The 21819-nt window shown below is 37.1% G+C and overlaps 1 protein-coding gene across 2 annotated transcripts in view; it reads right to left on the bottom strand.

The window, feature by feature from the left end:
* SPG11 (SPG11 vesicle trafficking associated, spatacsin) overlaps positions 1-21819 on the bottom strand; it is a 93169-nt gene that overhangs the window by 47289 nt on the left and 24061 nt on the right. For both annotated transcript variants that reach the window (XR_005018904.1, XM_036844768.1), the window contains exons 8-18: positions 20986-21118; positions 12654-12809; positions 12073-12248; positions 10236-10412; positions 9291-9362; positions 8874-9001; positions 8372-8553; positions 7423-7636; positions 3911-4114; positions 2484-2590; positions 548-693 (exon numbers count right to left, since the gene is read on the bottom strand). Coding sequence is in view for 1 of the 2 variants with exons in the window: in XM_036844768.1 (XP_036700663.1) it covers positions 548-693; positions 2484-2590; positions 3911-4114; positions 7423-7636; positions 8372-8553; positions 8874-9001; positions 9291-9362; positions 10236-10412; positions 12073-12248; positions 12654-12809; positions 20986-21118 (1695 nt within the window). In the remaining variant the exon portion in view is untranslated. The remainder of the gene's footprint in view (positions 1-547; positions 694-2483; positions 2591-3910; positions 4115-7422; positions 7637-8371; positions 8554-8873; positions 9002-9290; positions 9363-10235; positions 10413-12072; positions 12249-12653; positions 12810-20985; positions 21119-21819) is intronic.

Below are 21819 nucleotides of genomic sequence, written 5' to 3'. Positions count from 1 at the left end.
CAAAAGAGTTTTTAAGGGTAGCTAAAAATTATGATTTCCTTTTTAACTCTCAAAGAGGTCAAATAACAGAGAATAATTCCCAAGTCACAGATTTAAAGTATACTTACTCCAAGGAGCAATTAGATCTTGATTCTATCCTGAAAACAAACCTGGAGTATTAGAGAACAAATAAACGGGAAAAAAATCGCTATACAACATTCAGTCGCCCCTTGGTATCCACAGGGGATTGGTTCCAAGATCCCCAAAGATGCCAAAATCCGAGGATGTTCAAGTCCCTCATATAAATACTGTAGTACAGTCAGCCCTCCATATCTGTGGATGCAGAACCCCCGAATATGGAGGGCTGACTATAGCAGTCTCCTTTCAACTTGAGAGGATATGATATAAAGTTTAAAAATTCACCCTTGTTTTATGCTCTTTAATCTAATGAAATACTTGTAAGTGGTCATATTTTAATATCAACTGAGATCTAGAAAATCCACCGATATTTCTGCTAAATTTAAAATCAGTCCTATTTTGCCATAACAGGTAGAAGTGCTGTCCATACCTGGCTGACGCCCCCAGGGGCATACATTGTGGTAGCAAGGGCCAGGAGGGTATGTCCTTCCAATAGCATACTGCTTACACTGGCCTGGTTGCTGGGAATAAGTATCTGAGCATTTGCAAGGCTAGCCTGGAAGATCAGTTTGGGATCTGAAAAATAAGAGAGTACATTTTTCTCCTTGAGAGAGAGAAATACTAAACTAAGGACTACATAATTCTGAGAAAGAAAATTAATTTTTAACTCTATCCACAGTAAGAAGGATTTTCTAAGTTTAAGAGCAATGGGAAAACGTCACAAAGGGAAAAAAAGAACGATTTGTCCACATAAAAATAAAAACTTCCATTCAAACAAAGAAAATTGAAAGGTAGTAATGAACAAGGGGAAAAATCAACAACAGATGACAACCTAACAATTAATGCCTTCAACAAAGAGCTCATATCAATACAAAAGCCCAAAATACTGACTGTAACAGATAAATGGACAAAAGAAATAACCATTTTACAAACAAGGAAATATAAATGGTCTGACACATAAAAGTATATAATTCATTAGCAATAAAGAAATGCAAATTAAAATAGTAATTAGATGCCATACATCACCTATCAAATCAGCAATGATTTTTAAAAATATTCATCCTCAAGCACAGAGCTGGTCAGCGTGCATAGAAGCTGGGACTTACATATAACCCTCCTGGAAAGCAATCTAGCCTTATATCAAGAACCTTCAAAATGCATATAACCCCAGACCCAGGAATTTTATATCCAGGAACCCATCCGTACTAAGGAAATAATCTGAAACAAGCACAAAAATTTTAAGTTCAAATATACTCAAGATTATTATTTATAATAGGAAAAATTGAAAACAGCCTTAATGTCAAAAAATGAGAGGATAGTAAATTAAATAAGACTATTTCTATACAATGAAATATTATGTAGACATAAAATGGTCATTGTCTCTAAGAACATAGGAAAATTCTTACGTTATAATTACTATATGAAAAAACGCAATATACAAATACATAGATGTTTCTGGTTATATCCCTAGCACTTACAGACTGTCACAAGGTAGGGGATAAATAAATATTTGTTGGATGAATGAAATACAATACTGGGTTTAAAAAAAGTATAGAGAAAATAACCAGAACAAAATATATTAAAATATATCAAGAGTTCCCTATGGATAGTTATCTTCCTGTTCACTTAGGCTATCTACCTATTGAGGTGTTATCTTGATAGTTGTCTGTGGCTTCCTTTTTTATTATTATTATTTTTTAACAATGAAACATGTTACTTTATGATCACCAGAAAAATAAAACAAAACCAAAAAAACCTCAACCCACATTATGAAAAAAATTATTCATTAGGAAAGAAACCGGGCATTACATAAAAGTGAAAGATCGGCTGTTGACATTCCTTGCCTATGTTGCGGCTTGGCCTGTCCCCTTTCCTGACCCTCTAGAATAACACCCACTAAGCCCTCAGGGGTCACAGGGTTTTTCTACCTGATTATAACCAGAGCAAGGCTCTCCATCACTGGCTCCACTAAAGACACAACAATCCCACATATACGATGGATTTCTTTTCACTCCAATTGGAGTTCCTTACTAAAAGATTCAGGGCAGCCATTTGGAAGACAGACCACCTCCTCATGGAAACAGGGTGTCAGTCTACCAAAGAGCAGGAACCTGTGATGAACCGGTAGGATAAGAGATGACCAGCATAACCACACATGCTATCTGCTCCGAGTCTGGTTTTCTTCACTGTCAAGAGGCTAACATTTTTGGTCTTTTGCTTTTTAAATAAAGCTTGAGTCTAGATTATGGTCAAATATTTGTCTACAGCTAGACAGTTTATTCAAAGAGTTCGCAATTTGAATTCCATTCAACAGACCAGTTATTTATCCAAAGCAAGTTTTGTTATTTAATACAATACACCCATACCTGTTAAATTACTGGAAACTTGTCGACACTGAACTAAAAATTCAAACCAAGGGTGAGCTTCATGTAATTCTTTTTTTTCCAAAAAGGGACAATTTGGAGGACTAAGTCTGTATATAAAACAAACAAACAAAAAAACTATCTGATTAACACAGAGGATAAGACAGACAATTACAACCATGTTTGCTCAGGTGATAACTAGCATTAAAAAGAAAAGAACTTTGTAATTAAAAAGTAAATATAACACAATATAATCCCAGTCTTGTGTTGTGTTTTACATATGCCTTATGATCTGGAAATAGAGAACTTTAGAGACAGGGATAATATCACTTAAAATGTATTTCCTACCATGATGAAATTTTACCAACTCTGTATAAGATTACCAGATATCTTTGCACTTGAAGATACGTTGTACTGTTTTTTGTTTTTTTTTTAACAACAAAAGCTCTTTAGCTTTTTCAAACTTAAGAGGTTTTTGAAAACCTTTACATAACTACAAGAGAAGCTGGGACTAAGCAGTTAAGGCTCATAACAGGTCCTCTAAAAATACAGCTTTTAAACTTCCACTTGCCAGTAGCTTTGAGGAAAACATTTCTGTGTTCAAGTAAGTCTTAATGATATGAACAAGAAATACACCCTTTGCTTGACTTCCTAGTCTTCACTACACAAAATAAAATAAAAATGTTCTCATTAGCACATGAATGTGGGTTCTGGAATCAAACATAAGTATAATTAAATCTAGCTTTACCAATTACTAGCTGCACGCCTTAAATAGGGCACTTAGTCTCTTTCAAAGCTTCAGTTTCCTCATCTGTGAAATGGAGGTGTAAGTAACCACCTCACAGGGTTTTCTGAAGATTAAAAGAGATAATGCATGTAAAGTACTAAGGCTAGTGTCAAGAACACTGTAAGCACTCATATGTTAGAGACTACTACTATTTTTATTATTACTGACCCAATAGCAATTAACATTGGCCACAGATACGATTGTGCAGGTTGACCTTAGACATCTATATTGATGTCTATCTAACTATAAACTTTAGAGCATTTCTAAGATACCTTGCAGTGGCAATGAATTTAAAGTTTTTAACATTTGCTTGGTAATGGAAATGTCAAAGAAGTCCAAGTTAACCTTTAGAATCCTCCCTCTTTTAAACTTGTAAAGCATTTCTTTCTAATTTCTAGTTATTTAAAAGGTTAACAGAGATGTTACAGAATTAACATCACCAAAAAACATATAATAAGCATTTAGTTGAACGCAGTATTGAACTAAAAGATGTACCAAATGTTAGAGTGGGAGGCACTACTTCAAATAGATCAGTATTCCTCACGACAATGCTTAATATTTTCCTAAAAGTCACATTCAGAAGTAGTATGGAAAGAGGGAACGTGAAGGCCTGCTCAAGGACAAGTTAATTCTTAGTACTCACTTGTAATAGTCAAGAAAGACATAAAGAAGATACTGCAGACTGTGTTCCAAACAATAGAGAATGAAGTGAGAATGGAAATCCCAACCATCTTTGGACCTATAGTTTTGAACAGGGAGGGTATCTTGCATCACGCCCCCAATACGGTTCAGTCTTTTGAGAAAGAGTTCAAAGTCTTCTAGTTCAGATGTAATAAAAATTCCATTCCTATTGGGCAGGTTTAAATAAAAGACGGCAAGTTAAAAAGTTGCTATATTCAGAGCAGACCAAATCATTTCCATTGTTAAGTAGTCTCAACTAGTTAAAAGTAAGTATTTACAAATTAATACTTAACAATTCTTATCCCATAAATATGTTCTGACACACATATTTTGCTAGTTTCCAATAAAGGTTTCTGCACCACTGCAGTATTTTAAGGTAGTAATGACAGTCTCGAGTTATATTAAATATTTCAAAAACCTAAACTAAGCTACCTCCATTACTTTGTTTTTACTGAAACTGTACAACCCAGTGTGGCAACAGTGGTTAACTCTTGAAGCTAGATGCTTTACACACTGAGGAATTCACCAAAATATCCAAACAAAATCATTAAGAAATTAAAGCAGAATAATTTAAATAGACCAACAATTAAAGAACAGAAATTTGCATTTAAATATTTTTTATAAGTTTACTGATGAATACATCACACATACCATTAAAGGAGTATAGAGAACATATTACGTGGAGTTTAGAGAAACACTGCATAGCCACCACCCAGATTACAGAACATTGTACCTAGAAGTCCTGTGTGTATTCCTCCCCCTTTACATGTGCTTTGCCCTCAGAGGTAACCATTATCCTGACTTTCATGATAACTATTCCCTTACTTTTATTCACCCATATAGTTTTACCACCCATGTGTGTAACCCCAAATAATATAAGGTTTGGTTTTGCCTATTTCAAACTTTATATAAGAAGGGAACGTCCTAGATATATTGTTGTCTTGTTTCTTCTACTCACCATTGTGTGATTTATCCATGTTGATACCTATGGCTATAGTTTTTTAGTTTTCGTTGTTATATAGTGTTCCACTGTACGATTATACTACATTTTACTTATCTGCTCTAACTTTGATGGTCATTGTTCCTAGATTTTTGGTAAAATAAATTTCCATTTCCATGATTACAAATGAGGAAGAACATCTCCTCCTTTGTTTATTGGCCATTTGTGCTTCCTCTTTTGTGAAATGTCTATGTGTGCCGGTATCTTTCCCCTCCAGATCCAAGCTCTACTCTCCTGCTCTGTGTCCCTGGAGGCTCACCTGTATGGGTTGCTCTAGAAGACTCCTGTGCCCTCAGGTTTCTGTTTTGGTTTCGTCTCCTATGGGAGACTCCCATCGGGAGATAAGAATTAGAGAAAAAGGTAGGATGGGGATACCTTGGCACTCTCTGTGTGAGGTGAGAGCAGGTTGGCTGACATTCTCCACTAAGAGACACAACTCCTGTCAGGCAGCTCCCTTGGTCTCAGTAACTGTTGTCTTCCTTTGCCCCATCAGGCCTTTTAGAAAGCACACCCTACTCCCAAGGTCATGAAGATATTCTTCCCTACCTTCTAAAAGCATTATAATTTTTACATTTTACATTTAGGTTTTAAAATCTACCTGGAATTGATTTTATGCATGATATAAGGCAGAGAGTCCAATTTCATTTCCCCCATATAGCTATCTAGTTATCCCAGCCCCATTTGTTGAAAAGACTATTGTTTCCTCCAAAAAGACTGTTCTGCAGTGGCACCTCTGTCATATATAAGGTGAGCATACATATGTAAGTCTGTTTCAGGGCTTCCCCGGTGGCACAGTGGTTAAGAATCCGCCTGCCAATGCAGGGGACATGGGTTCGATCCCTGGTCTGGGAAGATCCCACATGCCACGGAGCAACTAAGCCCGTGCACCACAACTACTGAGCCCACATGCCACAACTACTGAAGCTCGCATGCCTAGAGCCTGTGCTCCGCAACAAAAGAAGCCACCGCAATGAGAAGCCCGCACACCGCAACGAAGAGTAGCCCCTGCTCACCACAACTAGAGAAAGCCGGTGCGCAGCTATGAAGACCCAATGCAGCCAAAAATAAATAAATAAAAATAATTAAAAAAAAAAAAAAGTCTGTTTCTATGCTCACTATTCTGTCTTAATTGCTATAGCTTTAGAGTAAGTTTTAATATCTGGTAGGGCAGGTTCTTCTTTTTCAGGGTTGTTCTTGACCCTCTGAATTTACATATAAATATTTATAATCAGCTTGTCAAATCCATTGCTGGGATTTTTATTGAGATTGCACTATATCTAAAGATCAACTTGGGAAGAATTGATAGCAGGCTTGTCTTGTTCCAAATCTAAAGAGAATGCTTGTGATGTTTCACCATTAAGTATAATATTAGCTAGAAGATTTCTTTTTTAACACCTCTTTAAAGTTAAGGAAGTTTGCAGCTATTCTTAGTTTGCTAATAGGTTTTATTATAAATAGATGTTGAATTTTATCAAATGCTTTTCTGTATCTATCAGGGTGGTATGATTTTTTCCCTTTAATCTGTTAATATAGTAGATCTCACTAATTCGTTATTGTCATAATTCATGTTAAAACACATATATTATCTTTCTAAACAATCAAGTATTAAGCAAAATATTTGATAAGCATACAAGTTATACAAAAGTCTACTTTTAGCAAACAAGAAGAAAAGGATTTAAGTGCAATGAAAAGAACAGTGACTAGAAAGTCAGGGGTAAAATGATTGAAGCCTGTAAGTAACTGGGTTAGGCAAAGCTGTTAACTTCTTTAGATCTCCCTCTCCACATCTTTAAGTTGGGTAGGACAGTACAGCTATACTTCCCCAGTAAGTATAAATATAAAAGAATACATGGGAAATAATTTTAAGAAACTTAAAAATTAACAAATATGTTAAGTCTCATATTATTTTGACAGCTTAGGGAGATAGGTTGAGCTCTATGAAATTGCTGATATTCAACCATTTTTGACCTCTACAAACGGCAAGTTCACATGGTTCAAGCTAACAATTATTTTTAGAAATGAATTAAAAGTTTAAAGTCTTCAGTTATCACTTAAAGAGATACTTCCCCTCACTGTTTTCTTAATTGAGCAGCCCTCTTTAGTTAAAGGCCATACATGGCGTACGGGTGCAGTGATAGTACTGAGAATAGTGGGAAACATTAGAGGATACTAAGGTATCCTCATCTCAGCTCTTGTCACTTGGTCCTTGTAGCCCCATGGATAGCTTACCATTTCTACACCAAAGCATATACAGTGTTTTGGGAAGAACCTTCATCTAGAATTTGAGGGCCTATTCACTACCTAATGTTAAATGCATGTGATTTTAAAACCTCAATATACAATAATGCCCTTTCAATTTTAAAATATCAATATTATGAAACAATGTTGCATTGGATTTATGGCATTTCAAAGGAAAAGTTGCACCACTGTATTTTATTGTTCTTCCTTTTACACATCCCCACAGTTTACAGTACCTGGCCAGCGTATCTAAAATTTCATTCCTCATGTAGTTGTTGCAGCGAGTATTCTGATCAACAACGTCAACAGTCAGAGGGGGCCATTTGTTCTGCTGAAGTGAGGCATAACTATTTCGGGTCTGAAATTCTCCAATCCACAAGATAATGCTGAACCAATCATGGCGAGCTGTGAGGTATCTCCAGAGGGCTTCGGGAGAATATGATTTGTATTCTACATTAAGAACAAAATACATTTTAGAATAGCAATGAATGATGATTACTGACACAAAACTCAACACTAATTGAGTAAATATGATGATCTGGACAAATATTTATATAACAGATGAATTATTCAGGCCCTCTGCTTCTTTTACTGTTTTCCTCTTTTGTGGTGGTGTTCATTTTATAAACGATATATCAGCTGGAGGAAGAGCTAAATGTTTCTTCTCATTACTACAGTGGTTAAATGAAACTTGGGAATTATCTGTGTGTTTCATTTACCTTTTCAGCCCTCTTTTTCCCTTTTCTTTTCCTTAATATAAATAAAAACTCTGGCTGTAATAATAAACACGAATTTGACACCCTATGAATTACCACTATTTGCCAGTGTTACATATTCCCCAGAGCCCTGGTATGATACAGATCCTCAGTTTAAATAAGAAGAAACCAAAGACTATTTGGAAAAACAAAGAATGTCACTCTGAGGCTGGGAAGAGAACTCTTAGCCTTGAAATCTCAATTCACTGAACCACGTGACTTTTCTCTTTCACTATCACATTATAAATCCCTTACAAAAACCTCAAGATAAGAAAAAGGGCTCAATGTAATGACTTACATTTTAAAGTAACTGAATATATTTTTTCCCCAAAAGGAATTCTAAAATGAGGACACACCAAAATATTCAAATACCAATGCCTAATTTAATCCTCATTCACTATGTTCAGATTTTAGGCTCTTTCACACTTGCCTTCTGGACTTATCCTGGGGAGAAGGATGGATTCTTGTGTTAGTTGATTCCACCACTGAGCCCAAGTTAACACAATTCTGTGATCTTGCTTGTTAAGTTTATCTGTATCTTTATGATCATATTTCAGGAATGAGTCCAAAACAGACTTGTGCTTGAAAAAATCTTGTTCCTTTATCGAATACCTAAAAGAGTGATATGAAATTTTTTTAACTTTGGAGGAAAAAGCATCATTCCTTTTTCTCTGCTCAAGAAAGTTCTACTCTTTTGGGGAACATAAAATTCAATACTCTTAATTTTGTATTTATTATTTTAAAAATATATATCTGATTATGCACATATTGAAATGACAGGGAATTCCTAAGTCCCTTCTAGATGATACAAGTTTTATCTTCATAAGGAATGTAAGCTCAGTTCCACATAAGAAGTCCATGCTAACAATTATAAGCTAAGCTTTGTCTACAATATTCTTCCCATGTTATAAAAAGGGGGCTAATGAGACTACCTGGGAAAAGACTGGATCTGCATATTTTCTTGGAAATGTCCTGAATAAAACTTCTCAACTTGATGCACGAAGTCTATAGTTCTTTTTTCTTCTTCAGAAAAATAGTTTTTTTCTTTTAAAATTTCAACCTTGAATAAAAAGTAATTAAAGCAGTGACCTCACAAAAATCAAGAACATTTGCAAAACAAATGTCATGATATTAAATATCATTTAAGAACTGTGTTTTGAATTTTTGAGGCAATGTATGTATTTGCACAAATTTTCCTTTACCACAAATGCAAAATGATCATTTAAAAAGACAAAAGAATTGTCATACTTTTACTTACTGGGCATTAGTTGAATATTAAAATAATTCGTTTTGAAGTTTCACCAACATTTACTAGAAAATGTAAACTACTTAGTCTCACCTTTACCTACCAAAAAGTCCCGTATGTTTTTATCAGTTGTATAGAAACATATCTTGAGCAACTGGTCTTTTACGTTAAAGCCCTGAAGTAAACACAGAAAATCAAGAAAACTTACATTTTGTAATGGAGCTATTTTGAACATAAATATATGTTAAATACAGAAGTACTCTATTATAGACATATGCCTTGTTAGAATTCCACAACTTTTCAGCTCTTGTAAACATTCATTTTCTACATTTATCATGCATATTTACTGCCTATCCCTAAACTCCTTAAGGCACTTTGTTTGCCAGAAGAAAGGCAGCACATAGAACAATTTAGGGTAATGCCAGGCGACCATAGTACCAAAACTACAGCTATCTGCTATGATGATTCACTTGAAGACAAAAGCCTGTGTAAATAAAAACCTTTACATAGTTTCACTCCTCTGAACTTCCAGAAAGTTACCGTGGGCAAGACCTCAACCACGCAGATGAGGCCCAGATCTCAGCTTAGTCCAAGAACCCCACCTCTAGGACATTCCCTTCTCAAATGAAGTAAAACCATGGAACACAAAGCAAAGGTAAAAGCCACTGGAAAGTTCAAACGGAGATATAAGAGGTCATATAAACAATAAAGAATGTCCTCCAACAAATAATGAGGTCCTGTGCATGCTCTGACATGTGTGAAACCTTTTATGAGAAACACTGTCTCCTTCTAACCAAAGTACCATATCTAACAGAGAACAAATGATGGAAATGCCAATCAAAAAATCTCTTCAAGAAAGTTCTTAGTACCAAAGAATGTTTCCCAGTATTACTGTCATAATTTCCTAGTAAAGTTACACAGATTTCTTAGTTTGTGACACATCTATGAATACAAGTCAATTTTTATATCAACCAGAAATTATATTAAATACATAAGAGAACTTCTCTTACATTAGAGACTTTATGATCAAACAGATTATGCCACTTACCATATTCTTCAAAAGCTCAGAGGCTTCCTTTATATTATTCTTTTTCAAATTGTCAAAGACCAAATCTAGGCCTATTCTAATCAACTCCTCGAGTCTTTGAGCAGAATGACTGTTAATCCTGAAGAAAGTTTGTGCCTCTGGTATTTTGTTGTTTAAAATGGCATTGGCAATAACTTCCTAGGAAAGATGGAAGGAAGAAAAATATTTGCTTTTTGAGTTCCTTTTTATTACCTTATTATGATTATCAACATGGGACATTTACTGAGTACCTCAATAAGGGACTTTTACTGAAAACCTTCTACTAGATTTGGGGCTTCGCACAGGGGACATGAATTGACCAAAAGATGGACTCTGCTCTCTAGGAGGTTTTAGACTAGTAGAAGAAATGCAAATAAAGCACTGATTATAGTACTGTATGATAAGGGTGATGATATAGGTATCCCAGGGTTCCAGAGAGGAGGGTCCAGAAAAGGAACATCTAAATAAGACAGATGAAAAAAAAAGAAAAGGTTTCCTAGTAGAGATGACTGATGAAGTAAAAGTTTTAAAGACAAGTATGTGTTACATACGTTTATTGAAAAAAGAACATGTGTTCCAAAAAAGAGAGAATATTATACGCAGAGGCATAAAGGCAAGAAACAGTATCAAGCATTCAGAGAACTCCAAATTACTTAATATAACTGGAGAAAAAGCTGAAGAGAGTAGCAGGCGAGACTTGAAAGAAAAGCAAAGGCTCCATCAGAAAGGGCATTGTGTGTGTGAGATGGATTTTATCCTGAAACTTATGCAGAGCCACTGAAGGATATTAAAAGCAAGGGTGATATAATCATATATATATTTTAGGAAGATATATATGTTTTAAAAAGAACATACATTCATATGCATGTTTTTGGAGACAGCATCCACAGCTTTCATCAAAGTGGACTGTGACCTCCCCCAAAATTAGAAATCAATGATTATGAGTAAAACGAGCAGAAGACCACGGATGAAGCCATGGAGCACATTAAAAGAGGGGAAAACAGGAAATGAAACCTGCGAAGGAGACAGGAAGAGAGACGCCCAAAAGAGTGGAAGGAAAATCAAGTATTTTTGGCTAGAGAATGATTAAGAGACAGAAAATGCAGTCACAGCAGGTCCTTCCCTACCCTTCCACCCCAAGAAGAGCAGTCTTGTGAACCTGGCAGCATCTCAACCGTATCAACTTTCAAACCCTATCAATTCTGATCCTCTGGGTTAAGCTATTCTGGCCTTTGTCTTTCCAATGCCAACACTCTCCAAGAGGTTAGAGGAATTCTTCCAGTCCCTAGTCAGAAAAAAGCATCAGAGTTTGGCTGTATTAACTTACACTATAAAAAGAAAGGCAAGTTGATAAATACAGGAAACTTAATTTACCAAATATCTTAACTAGAATCTGAGATAGGACTCAAATATACTTCTAAGCAATAATGTCATAAAATAAAATTTTCCTAAGATAGAATCAACAGCAGCAATTTGATTTATTCAAGGGTCAGGCAGAATGCATAAGTCCAAAGTGCCAGGCCCTAGACATTGAAGGAGTGACAGTTCACAATAAGTTTGGGGTTGGGTGTTTGTCCCTGGATCCAAATTGGCAGATCTGGCATAAAGAGGGAGCCTATCTGTGTTCTGAATTAAATAAATGAAACTTGTAGACATAAATTTGAAGTTGTGCCCAGAGATCCAAAAATCTATAAAACCTAAAACCCTTGCCAAAGATTCTGAATCACAAGTGTACAGATTCTAAATTCTGTTTCTTCTATCGTTTTCTCAGATCCTCTAAATCTGGCAAATAAAAGAAGTGATAATTACTCATATTTACCTCAAGGCTGAGCTTCTCCCATATATTGCTCTCCTTTACTCTGGGGACATTTTCATTTACATCATATTCATCTATAGCATCTGTTAGCTTCCAAGGAAACTTTATCATGAAGGTTCGAAGTTCATTAATGTAGCTGGTCAAAATGTTCACTCCTTTCTGTAGATGTTCATCTAGCCCTATGGAAAACACCAATGTGCCAATTTCACGTACATAAATGTGTGTGTGTGCGTGCGCGCAGACAGAATAAACCATGAGCTATTATAATTATAAAGAAATTTACAAAATGGGAAAATTCAAACTCAGCGTTTTCATGTCAAACAAAAAATCTCTGAGCTTTCTCCTATTTACAAGTACGTCCATGTTTTAATATAACCCTTTTCACCCTCTTCACAACGATTAGTTCTTTCTGCCAAATTTCCCAGTATTAAAACCCAATTCACTCACTCAGTTACACACTGACTTTACCCAACCTAAGCAAATGGTACTCCCCAGCTTATGCTCTCTCACGCAATAGGACTACTTATATCTCTGTCCTGACATAAGAATGGGCTAATTATCCCCTTCTTTGCTGCTGTTCTTACCTTCATTGTGAATAAAAAGCTCCTTTATTTGTTTGTTAAGGAAAGACAGTGTAAGATTAAGCAATTGTTCTGAAAAGTGTTTGCTCTGGGTTTCAGAATCATTTTCTCTAATTGCTGAGCAAAGTAAATCCAATGCTGGTGTCAGCTCTTCCACATCTGAGGAAAAACCAAAGAAAGGAACATGAAGAACACCAGGATACTCCCAGTAAAATTAACCTATCCAGAAATACCATGCTGCAATATCTTAAAACATAAGACAAAGACTGATGTTTTATTCTCAAAAAGCTCAAAAAACTTTCATGAAGTCTCATTATTTGCAAACTTTAGTTACTCTACTTACTACTAGTCATCATTTACTGATACTACTAGTAACTACGATTTTGCTGACCAACTACTATATTTTAAATACTGTACTTGGTGTTTTATAAATGCTACCTCATTTATTCCATTTAACAACCTGAGAGGTAGGTGTTATAGCCCCCTTTCCACAGATGAGGAAACTGAGGTTTAGAGTGGATAAATAACTTGTCCAAGCTAATTTGAAAGTAAGTGGCACAGACAAAATTTGAATTTAAGCCTGTCTGATTCCAAAACCATTCTCTTAAACACACAGGTGAAAGCAAGGCCCCTGAATCCTCTATTTGCCAGCTGCAAATAAATAAATCCTCTATTTGCCAGCTGCAAAATAAAAAAAAGATTCCTGTTTATCTTAGCATTGGCCCCACCTCTAGAATTGTACCTGTGTGAGAATGATGGGAAACATGGATTTTACCCTGAGAAAGCAGGTAAAGTTAGTCCTATGCTTCTTGTTTCCAGATCCATCCCTACCCTTTAAGGAAGAGCAGTGCAGCTGAGAGTGGAGTAAGGAGTAATCACTGACCACCAAACAGCAGAAGTGAGTAATGACCATATAATCGTTGATGGAGTCTCCTTCAACACCACAAACCAGGCCTTTCTCTATAAATTCAAGCAGACTTAAAAAAAACAATGGAGCATAAAATAATTAGCAATTCAAGAGGGAGGAGACCAAACTCTGCATGCAAAACAAAAGAGAATGTTTTTAAAAAGAAAATTTCTAATCCACATTGTCAGTAAGGACTAACGTTAAATTGATAGAAAAAGTAGGTTGTCATTTTCTCCACTTAAGAGTACAAATTGGTGAAACTTTTCTGGAGGATAATTTATAAAAAAATTTAAGAATGTAAATTGTGTGTCTCTTTGACCTGTGAATTCTACATCTAGAAATTAATCCCAGTAATTGTACATATGGGAAATTACACAAACACACAGCATTTATAGCACATTGCCAATAATAGTAAAAATCAGAATCAACCTAAATGTGTAATAGGAGTTTGGTTGGGTAAATTATGGTACAGCCCATACAATGAAATTCTATGCCACCATAAATAATAGGTATATCTATCATTATCAAGAAAGATGTCTGTAACATATTATCAAGTAAAAAAAAAAAAAAAGCAGGTTATAAAACTTCATGTACAAGGGAAAACACACTTTATTACCCTGTCCCTCTAAAGAGAGGATTTGCATGACTACCTGGTCCAAGAAGAAAAGCAGAGCTCCCATTTATTAAAAATGAAAGCCGAGTTGGGGTATTTTGAGCACTCGCACTCCTGAATTCCTTGCTTGGTGCCCTACAATAAACGCTGCGCTTTCCTTCACCACAACTCGGGATTAGCTAGATTAACCAAGATGGCGGAGTAGAAGGACGTGCTCTCACTCCCTCTTACAAGAACACCAGAATCACAACTAGCTGCTGGACAATCATTGACAGGAAGACAATGGAACTCACCAAAAAAGATACCCCACATCGAAAGACAAAGGAGAAGCCACAATGAGACGGTAGGAGGGGCGCAATCAGAGTAAAATCAAATCCCATAACTGCTGGGTGGGTGACTCACAGACTGGCGAACACTTATACCACAGAAGTCTACCCACTGGAGTGACGGTTCTGAGCCCCATGTCAGGCTTCCCAACCTGGGGGTCTGGCAACGGGAGGAGGAATTCATAGAGAATCAGACTTTGAAGCCTAGTGGGAACTGATTGCAGGACTCCGACAGGACTGGGGGAAACAGAGACCCCACTCTTGGAGGGCGCACACAAAATAGTGTGCGCATCGGAACCCAGGGGAAGGAACAGTGACCCCGGGGGAGACTGAACCAGACCTACCTGCTAGTGTTGGAAGGTCTCCTGCAGAGGTGGGGGGTGGCTCTGTTTCACCGTGGGGACAAGGACACTGGCAGCAGAAGTTCTGGGAAGTACTCCTTGGCGTGAGCCCTCCCAGAGTCTGTCATTAGCCCCACCAAAGAGCCCAGGTAGGCTCCAGTGTTGGGTTGCCTCAGGCAAAACAACCAACAGGAAGGGAACCCAGCCCCACCCATCAACAGTCAAGTGGATTAAGGTTTTACTGAGCTCTGACCGCCACAGCAACAGTCAGCTCTACCCACCACCAGAGCCTCCCATCAAGCCTCTTAGATAGCCTCAAACACCAGAGGGCAGCCAGCAGAAGCAAGAAAAACTACAAACCTGCAGCCTATGGAACAAAAACCACATTCACAGAAACATAGGCAAGATGAGAAGGCAGAGGGCTATATACCAGATGAAGGAACAAGATAAAACCCCAGAAAAACACTAAATAAAGTGGAGATAGGCAACCTTCCAGAAAAAGAATTCAGAATAATGATAGTGAAGATGATCCAAGACCTCGGAATAAGAATGGAGGCAAAGATCGAGAAGATGCAAGAAATGTTTAACAAAGACCTAGAAGAATTAAAGAACAAACAAACAGAGATGACCAATACAATAACTGAAATGAAAACTACACTAGAAGGAATCAATAGCAGAATAACTGAGGCAGAAGAACAGATAAGTGACCTGGAAGACAGAATGGTGGAATTCACTGCTGCTGAACAGACTAAAGAAAAAAGAATGAAAAGAAATGAAGACACCCTAAGAGACCTCTGGGACAACATTAAACGCAACAACATTCGCATTATAGGGGTCCAAGAAGGAGAAGAGAGAGAGAAAGGACCAGAGAAAATATTTGAAGAGATTATAGTCGAACACTTCCCTAACATGGGAAAGGAAATAGCCACCCAAGTCCAGGAAGCGCAGCAAGTCCCATACAGGATAAACCCAAGGAGAAACACGCGGACACACATAGTAATCAAATTGGCAAAAATTAAAGACAAAGAAAAATTATTGAAAGCACCAAAGGAAAAACGACAAATAACATACAAGGGAACTCCCATAAGGTTAACAGCTGATTTCTCAGCAGAAACTCTACAAGCCAGAAGGGAGTGGCAGGATATACTTAAAGTGATGAAAGGGAAGAACCTACAACCAAGATTATTCTACCAGCAAGGATCTCATTTAGATTTGATGGAGAAATCAAAAGCTTTACAGACAAGCAAAAGGTAAGAGAATTCAGCACCACCAAACCAGCTCTACAACAAACGCTAAAGGAACTTCTCTAAGTGGGAAACACAAGAGAAGAAAAGGACCTACAAAAACAAACCCAAAACAATTAAGAAAATGGTCAAAGGAACATACATATCGATAATTACCTTAAACGTGAATGGATTAAATGCTCCAACCAAAACACACAGGCTTGCTGAATGGATACAAAAACAAGATCCATATATATGCTGTCTACAAGAGACCCACTTCAGACTTAGGGACACATACAGACTGAAAGTGAAGAGATGGAAAAAGATATTCCATGCAAATGGAAATCAAAAGAAAGCTGGAGTAGCTATACTCATATCAGATAAAATAGACTTTAAAATAAAGAATGTTACAAGAGACAAGGAAGGACACTACATAATGATCAAAGGATCAATCCAAGAAGATATAACAATTATAAATATATATGCACCTAACATAGGAGCACCTCAATACATAAGGTAACTGCTAACAGCTATAAAAGAGGAAATCGACAGTAACACAACAATAGTGGGGGACTTTAACACCTCACTTACACCAATGGACAGATCATCCAAAATGAAAATAAATAAGGAAACACAAGCTTTAAATGACACAATAGACCAGATAGATTTGATTGATATTTATAGGACATTCCATCCAAAAACAGCAGATTACACGTTCTTCTCAAGTGCGCACGGAACATTCTCCAGGATAGATCACATCTTGGGTCACAAATCAAGCCTCAGTAAATTTAAAAAAATTGAAATCATATCAAGCATCTTTTCTGACCACAACGTTATGAGATTAGAAATGAATTACAGGGAAAAAAACGTGAAAAGCACAAACACATGGAGGCTAAACAATACGTTACTAAATAACCAAGAGATCACTGAAGAAATCAAAGAGGAAATCAAAAAATACCTAGAGACAAATGACAATGAACACACGATGATCCAAAACCTATGGGATGCAGCAAAAGCAGTTCTAAGAGGGAAGTTTATAGCTATACAAGCCTACCTAAAGAAACAAGAAAAATCTCAAGTAAATAATCTAACCTTACACCTAAAGGAACTAGAGAAAGAAGAACAAACAAAACCCAAAGTTAGCAGAAGGAAAGAAATCATAAAGATCAGAGCGGAAATAAATGAAATAGAAACAAAGAAAACAATAGCAAAGATCAATAAAACTAGAAGCTGCTTCTTTGAGAAGATAAACAAAATTGATAAGCCATTAGCCAGACTCATCAAGAAAAAGAGGGAGAGGACTCAAATCAATAAAATCAGAAATGAAAAAGGAGAAGTTACAACAGACACCACAGAAATACAAAGCATCCTGAGACTACTACAAGCAACTCTATGCCAATAAAATGGACGACCTGGAAGAAATGGACAAATTCTTAGAAAGGTATAACCTTCCAAGACTGAACCAGGAAGAAACAGAAAATATGAACAGACCAATCACAAGTAATGAAATTGAAACTGTGATTAAAAATCTTCCAACAAACAAAAGTCCAGGACCAGATGGCTTCACAGGTGAATTCTATCAAACATTTAGAGAAGAGCTAACACCCATCCTTCTCAAACTCTTCCAAAAAATTGCAGAGGAAGGAACACTCCCAAACTCATTCTATGAGGCCACCATCACCCTGATACCAAAACCAGACAAAATTCTACAAAAAAAGAAAATTACAGACCAATATCACTGATGAATATAGATGCAAAAATCCTCAACGAAATACTAGCAAACAGAATCCAACAACACATTAAAAGGATCATACACCACGATCAAGTGGGATTTATCCCAGGGATGCAAGGATTCTTCAATATATGCAAATCAATCAATGTGATACACCATATTAACAAACTGAAGAATAAAAACCATATGATCATCTCAATAGATGCAGAAAAAGCTTTTGACAAAATTCAACACCCATTTATGATAAAAACTCTCCAGAAAGTGGGCATAGAGGGAACCTACCTCAACATAATAAAGGCCATATACGACAAACCCACAGCAAACATCATTGTCAACAGTGAAAAACTGAAAGCATTTTCTCTAAGATCAGGAACGAGACAAGGGTGTCCACTCTCACCACTATTATACAACATAGTTTTGGAAGTCCTAGCCATGGCAATCAGAGAAGAAAAAAAATAAAAGGAATACAAATTGGAAAAGAAGAAGTAAAACTGTCACTGTTTGCAGATGACATGATACTATACACAGAGAATCCTAAAAATGCCACCAGAAAACTACTAGAGCTAATCAATGAATTCGGTAAAGTTGCAGGATACAAAATTAATGCACAGAAATCTCTTGCATTCCTATACACTAATGATGAAAAATCTGAAAGAGAAATTGTGGAAACATTCCCATTTACCGTTGCAACAAAAAGAATAAAATACCTAGGAATAAACCTACCTAGGGAGACAAAAGACCTGTATGCAGAAAACTATAAGACACTGATGAAAGAAATTAAAGATGATACCAACAGATGGAGAGATATACCATGTTCTTGGATTGGAAGAATCAATACTGTGAAAATGACTATATTACCCAAAGCAATCTACAGATTCAATGCAATCCCTATCAAATTACCAATGGCATTTTTTATGGAACTAGAACAAATCATCTTAAAATTTGTATGGAGACACAAAAGACCCCGAATAGCCAAAGCAGTCCTGAGGGAAAAAAACGGAGCTGGAGGAATCAGACTCCCTGACTTCAGACTATACTACAAAGCTACAGTAATCAAGACAATGTGGTACTGGCACAAAAACAGAAACATAGATCAGTGGAACAGGATAGAAAGCCCGGAGATAAACCCACGCACCTATGGTCAACTAATCTATGACAAAGGAGGCAAAGATATACAATGGAGAAAAGACAGTTTCTTCAATAAGTGGTGCTGGGAAAACTGGACAGCTACATGTAAAAGAATGAAATTAGAATACTCCCTAACACCATACACAAAAATAAACTCAAAATGGATTCGAGACCTAAATGTAAGACCGGACACTATAAAATTCTTAGAGGAAAACATAGGAAGAACACTCTTTGACATAAATCACAGCAAAATCTTTTTTGATCCATCTCCTAGAGTAATGGAAATAAAAACAAAAATAAACAAATGGGACCTAATGAAACTTCAAAGCTTTTGCACAGCAAAGGAAACCATAAACAAGACGAAAAGACAACCCTCAGAATGGGAGAGAATATTTGCAAACAAATCAACGGACAAAGGATTAATCTCTAAAATATATAAACAGCTCATGCAGCTCAATATTAAAGAAACAAACAACCCAAACCAAAAATGGTCAGAAGACCTAAATAGACATTTCTCCAAAGAAGACATACAGATGGCCAAGAAGCACATGAAAAGATGTTCAGCGTCACTAATTATTAGAGAAATGCAAATCAAAACTACAATGAGGACTTCCCTGGTGGCACAGTGGTTAGGAGTCCGCCTGCCAATGCAGGGGACATGGGTTCGGGCCCTGGTCTGGGAGGACCCCACATGCCACGGAGCAGCTGGGCCCGTGCGCCACAACTACTGAGCCTGCGTGCCACAACTACTGAAGCCCGTGTGCCTGGAGCCTGTGCTCCACAGCAGGAGAGGCCGCCGCAGTGAGAGGCCCGTGCACTGCAGCGAAGAGTGGCCCCCATTCGCCACAACTAGGGAAAGCCTGTGCACAGCAACGAAGACCCAACCAGCCATAAATAAATAAAATAAATTAAAAAAAAAAAAAAACTACAATGAGGTATCACCTCACACCAGTTAGAATGGGCATCATCAGAAAATCTACAAACAACAAATGCTGGAGAGGGTGTGGAGAAAAGGGAACCCTTTGCACTGTTGGTGGGAATGTAAATTGATACAGCCACTATGGAGAACAATATGGAGGTTCCTTAAAAAACTAAAAATAGATTTACCATATGATCCAGCAATCCCACTACTGGGCATATACCCTGAGAAAACCGCAATTCAAAAAGACACATGCACCCCAATGTTCACTGCAGCACTATTTACAATAGCCAGGTCATGGAAGCAACCTAAATGCCCATCGACAGATGAATGGATAAAGAAGATGTGGTACATATATACAATGGAATATTACTCAGCCATAAAAAGGAACGAAATTGGGTCATTTGTTGAGACGTGGATGGATCTAGAGACTGTCATACAGAGTGAAGTAAGTCAGAAAGAGAAAAATAAATATCGTATATTAACGCATGTATGTGGAACCTAGAAAAATGGTACAGATGAACCGGTTTGCAGGGCAGAAGTTGAGACACAGATGTCGAGAACAAACGTATGGACACCAAGGGGGGAAAACCGCGGTGGGGTGGGGATGGTGGTGTGCTGAATTGGGAGATTGGGATTGACATGTATACAATGATGTGTATAAAATTGATGACTGATTAAAAAATAAATAAATAAATAAATAAATGAAAGCCAAAATCCTGAAAAGAAGTGTTGGTAATGTAGCAAAAAAGCAGAAGAGTCAGGCTGGAAAGTCTTATAACAAGTCCCAGTCCCCAACTCAGCCAGCTGCACTGCCACTATACATCAATATCTCAGACAATTGCAAGAGTGGGAAATTTTTGCAAATGAATTTTATTCTCTTTTGAATAAAATTCTCTTGAATTTGAAAGATCATCTCTTCTTTACATACCAAAAATACAAAGCACAGTACAGGATATGAATAATCAACACCCAACATATGATAAGAACATTTATAGATTCTCACAACTATCTCAAGATTCCAGAAAGTAAACAAAATGTTATGACTGACACCTGGCAAATAAATGTGATCAGAAAACACAACAATAATTTGAAAGTGATTAAAAAGGAAAAATGATAAATACAAATGTAGAAGTCTCTACTTACGTTTTAAATATGAATGGGATGGAAAGTGATCAAACTGATCAGGTACAGAAGATTTTGAGGATGGACTCAAAAGATTTTCCTTGCTCTTCAAAAAGAAATCTACTGTGTCCAGCTGACGATTTTCTATTCCTGCCTGAGGTGAGAGAAAATCAGAAAAAAATTACAATAGGAAAAAAAATTGGGATACAGATTTTTTAAACTTTACAACTTAATGTACTAACACAAAGAGACACAGGCTATCTTTTTTTTTTTAAGATTTTTATTTATTTATTTATTTTTGGCTGCGTCAGGTCTTTAGTTGCAGCACGCGGGATCTTCGTTGAGGCATGCAGGATCTTTCATCGCGGCGCACGGGCTCTTCGTTGCAGCGCACAGGCTTCTCTCTAGTTGGGGCATGCGGGTTTTCTCTCTCTAGTTGTGGTGTGCAGGCTCCAGGGTGCGTGGGCTCTGTAGTTGTGGTGTGCGGGTTCCAGAGCACGTGGGCTCTGTAGTTTGTGGCACGCAGGCTCTCTAGTTGAGGCGCGTGAGCTCAGTAGTTGTGGCGTGCGGGCTTAGTTGCCCCGCAGCATGTGGGATCTTAGTTCCCTGACCAGGGATCGAATCCGCGCCCGCTGCATTGGAAGGCAAGTTCCTTACCACTGGACCACCAGGGAAGTCCCCACAAGGCTATCTTTATCTTGCAAGAGTACCTGAGTTCTAGTGAGGATTCTGACAATGACCATGTGACTTGGGGCAAGTCTCTGTAACCTTTCTGAACATCAGTTCTGCTTTAGCTCTACCATTCTGTAATTCTAACACCATTCAAAGCTAGGTACTCAGGGATCACCCTCACAG

The sequence above is a fragment of the Balaenoptera musculus genome, chromosome 2 (genome assembly GCF_009873245.2).
Source record: "Balaenoptera musculus isolate JJ_BM4_2016_0621 chromosome 2, mBalMus1.pri.v3, whole genome shotgun sequence".
Taxonomy (NCBI): Eukaryota; Metazoa; Chordata; class Mammalia; order Artiodactyla; family Balaenopteridae; genus Balaenoptera; species Balaenoptera musculus.
This window is presented reverse-complemented; position numbering and strand designations above follow the sequence as displayed.